This window comes from Chaetura pelagica, unplaced genomic scaffold (assembly GCF_000747805.2).
Source record: "Chaetura pelagica isolate M959 unplaced genomic scaffold, ChaPel_1.0 scaffold369, whole genome shotgun sequence".
Classification (NCBI taxonomy): domain Eukaryota; kingdom Metazoa; phylum Chordata; class Aves; order Apodiformes; family Apodidae; genus Chaetura; species Chaetura pelagica.
Window position 1 is genome coordinate 1,559,963 of NW_009970235.1, and position 3,431 is coordinate 1,563,393.

Here is a 3,431-nt window from a genome sequence, read left to right on the forward strand (position 1 = left end):
TAGCCTTGGATGGATATATATATAATAATATATATATATATATAAAAAAATATAAAATTATTTTGTTGTTGTTGTGTTTTGGTTTTTTGTATTTTTTTTGTCCTGTGTTTTTTTCAGCTGCTCTGTGGAGAGGCTGAATATCTACAGGGATCTGGTGTTTGTTGGTGGGAGCTGAAGTGGTGCAAATCTATTTAAGCAGAAGCTTTGGCATGTTGAGTGCTGCAAGCCTGGAATCATCAGCTCTGGGTGGTCCTAGTGGGGCTGCACAGGATGAGTAGAGTTAATTCACTGGAAGATGCTTGTCCAGAGACTGTTGTCCTCATCTGCAGTTTCCTCTTTTTGGAAGCAGGGGAGGAGGCTGGACCAGGGCTGCCCACAGCACACAGAGTGCTCAGACTGGCAAGTTGCTTCCTGCTTTTCTCCTCTGGCATATCCCAGAACTCCTTTGCTTCCTAATTGCTGCCAATCCCATGTTTACACCTGGTCTCAGAAGCAATGTCCCTCTTGTTTACCTTACTCTGTATGTATTGCTCAGGTCTCTCACCAGCCTCACTCTCCCTTCCCTGAATAACTTGTTCTCACTTTCCCCTTTTCTAGGTCACTTATGGATGTGCTGAATTGCAGAGATCTCAGAAAACCAACCACTGTGTCTCATTGCTTCTCCTTAACAAGGTCTTCTGAGCAGGAACCTTCTTTAGTCTATCTTGAAAACCTTGAGGAACCTTGTCTGAAGATCCTAGCTGGTGGCATTTGGGATTGCCCTACCTTTGGGGTGATGCCAGCCCTTGGTGGGGTGCTGTGGATTGGCTGGGGTCCCCTTTCCAATGCTGTGTATGGTGACAGACTGGGCCTGAAGGCCAAAGGAGGCTTTTGGCCTGGCAGAGAAGGTTTCCTGTTCCTATGCTTGGCAGGATCTCGTGGGGTATCAGGAGCTTGCTCCCTGTGGCAGAGAGCTTTCCTAGGCACTTGAGTTCCTCTGTTTAGGCTGCTGTAAGGGCTCTGAGTAGCTGCCTTCCCCTTCCTCAACCATGTGTCTTCCATTCTGTCACAAGGACTTACCCAGCGACACATCATGGGACCATTTAGAAGCCCATCAGGGATGCAGATTTCTATCTGCTTGGAAGAAACATCCATTCTGGGGCCTGAGCACACTCAGATCCTGAAATATTGAACAGAGACTGAGTCTTCACGTGGCTGTGGTGTCTGTGCCACCAGGCTCTGCACAGCCCTCCCCTGCCAGGGATGGCCACGCAGCTTCTGGGAGTGCAGTGCCAGCCCTCCATGTAGCTCCTGCTGATGTGCAAGTGGTGAAGTCCCCAAGGCAGCCAGCAGGCAGGGACCCTGCCACTGCCCACTGCATCTGGGCAGGAGGTGGCCCTGGGTGAGGCACTGAAGCATCAAAGGGAGTGAGCTGTGCCAGGAGACTGTAGGACTGAGCCTGGCCATGGAAAGTGTTTCTGGAGCACTCCTGGAAGCATCCTGCTTCCCTAGACAAGGCAAAGCAGCAGCTGGGTGGGGTCATTCATGCTGTGGGATGGAGGAGGGGATGGGAAGGGTGCTCAGTGGTGTTGGAGGGATGGGTTGTTGCACCCCTCAGCAGTCTTGAGATCTGCCAGGCAGGAGAAGGGCTCTGCACACTCATGGGGGTTGGCAGCAGCCCACTGGGGTGTTCCCTGGATGGTGGCACCCCAAGACTTCCATGATCACTGCCTACCCTTGAGGGCTTCAGCTTCCTCCTGAGTTGATGTGACAGGCATCTGTCTGCCCTGGGAAGGCTGCCAGGGGCACAGGAGCCCAAGGAGGGGTGTGTCTTCTCCTGTAAATGGGAGAAAATTCTCTGCTTGGAGGAGTCTGAATGCAACTGCCCCCAAAGGGGCACGGGGGGCAGAGGCTTTGCTGCCTGCTCCTGTGTGCTCAGTTGGCTGCTGTGTCCAGCCTAGGAGCAGGGCAGGCATCTTCTGCTGGCTTTGGTGGCAGAAGAGGTTTAAGAAGATACAACCCACCTCATCTGGGAAAGGAGAAATGGCCAAGCAAAAACCAAAATGTGGCAGCAGGCTGCTCCTGCCCTGCCAATTTAATGGGGCTGCTCCAGTGTGGGAACAGGCCAGGAGATGGGGTCTGGCTTGGAGCTCCTGGTCCCACCATGTGTTTTGCAACCCAAAAGCATCTGGCCCTGTTTGGTGCCATTCTGAGCATCTGGGCATTGGTGCAGTCTCAGGACCTTCTTGTGGCTTGTTTGGGACTGGCTTGGTGAGTGACAACCCCATGCAGTGCAACATGGAGCTCCATCTCATTCCCAGAGTCTTCCATTTTCCCTCCCTTCTCTGTCTGTGGTGGCTGCTCTTGTGGTCTCCTGCTCCTTGTTAATGTTAACCAGTGTCTTGGTGACCTCTGTCATGCATAACTTCCCTTTCTAGGTCTGTGCTGATTTACAAGAAATCTTGGCAGCTTCATCACACTCCTTCCTAGGGAAATAGGCTGCAAGCCAGTGTCTCCCAGTGTAGGAGAAGTGTCTGTTGGTCAGACAGCTGAGCAGAGTTCTCCCAAGCCATGATGCTTCAGAGCTGTCTCTTCTTCCTGGTTATTTGTGTGAATTGTTGCAGATCATTCCAACACACTGGCTGTTGAAACCTTCCCCTGGTGCTCTGGTTTTTATTTTAAGTGCTGAGGGCACTTGGACTAGGTACATAACTTCTACAGCTTGGCAAGACCAACAGCCTACATGGGCTTGGTACTGCACAGGTGGTTTTTGGCTGGGCACAACAGGACAAACAGCAGAAGAGATGGTTTAGGAACAGCTTCTGAAGCATCTTATATGTGTTGATGAAGGAGTTGGGATGGACCCAAAAAACCTCCTCCCAACAGTGTTCTGGAGCTCTTGCAGAAGTCAAAGGTGTGAGTAGAGCGGTGAGGGGCTTCATAAAATCCAGGGCTGTCTTTGAATCAGTAAATGCCAGTGTGGGCCAAGAAAAGGAGATGATCTTCAGGAGGGACAACTGGGGTTTGTGCTGGTCTCTTCTGGACCTCTGATATGTGTCAAACTCCGTGTTGGTGCTTTTGGCAGTGTATGATCTTCCAGCAGTCTTAAGCTTTGGTCATGGAGGTCTGGCCAAGCTGTGGTGTCCCTGCCCTCATTGACCCAGACTGTTCTGCTAGGAAGGAGTTTTTGTAAAGCCTTTGTGGCTGAGAGGACTGGGTGCACTTTATCTTTGCCTCTGCTCCTCTCATGTAGGGAAGGGCTAGTGCCTGCAAGGCCACCTTTGGTGTGAGGTGCCCTAACTGCACCAAGCTCCTGAACTAAGCTCTCTGCTCCTGTTCTGATGTGAAGCATCTCCTTTCAGTAGACCTTGTTGGCTTCTCTCCTAGGTACGGACGCTGTTTGTCAGTGGCCTTCCTGTGGATATCAAGCCCAGAGAGCTCTACCTGCTCTT

At 51.4% G+C, this 3,431-nt stretch overlaps 2 protein-coding genes across 2 annotated transcripts in view; one reads left to right on the forward strand and one right to left on the reverse strand.

Moving 5' to 3' along the window:
* Positions 1 to 1,134, reverse strand: part of OAZ2 (ornithine decarboxylase antizyme 2) — a 57,820-nt gene extending 56,686 nt beyond the window's left edge. Inside the window, exon 1 of the mRNA XM_010005943.1 lies at positions 1,060 to 1,134. Within this exon, the coding sequence (XP_010004245.1) occupies positions 1,060 to 1,134 (75 nt within the window). The remainder of the gene's footprint in view (positions 1 to 1,059) is intronic.
* Positions 1,135 to 2,722: 1,588 nt separating this feature from the next.
* The window catches only part of RBPMS2 (RNA binding protein with multiple splicing 2), a 15,712-nt gene continuing 15,003 nt past the window's right edge, over positions 2,723 to 3,431 (forward strand). The window contains exons 1-2 of the mRNA XM_010005944.1: positions 2,723 to 2,731; positions 3,367 to 3,428. Of these exons, the coding sequence (XP_010004246.1) occupies positions 2,723 to 2,731; positions 3,367 to 3,428 (71 nt within the window). The remainder of the gene's footprint in view (positions 2,732 to 3,366; positions 3,429 to 3,431) is intronic.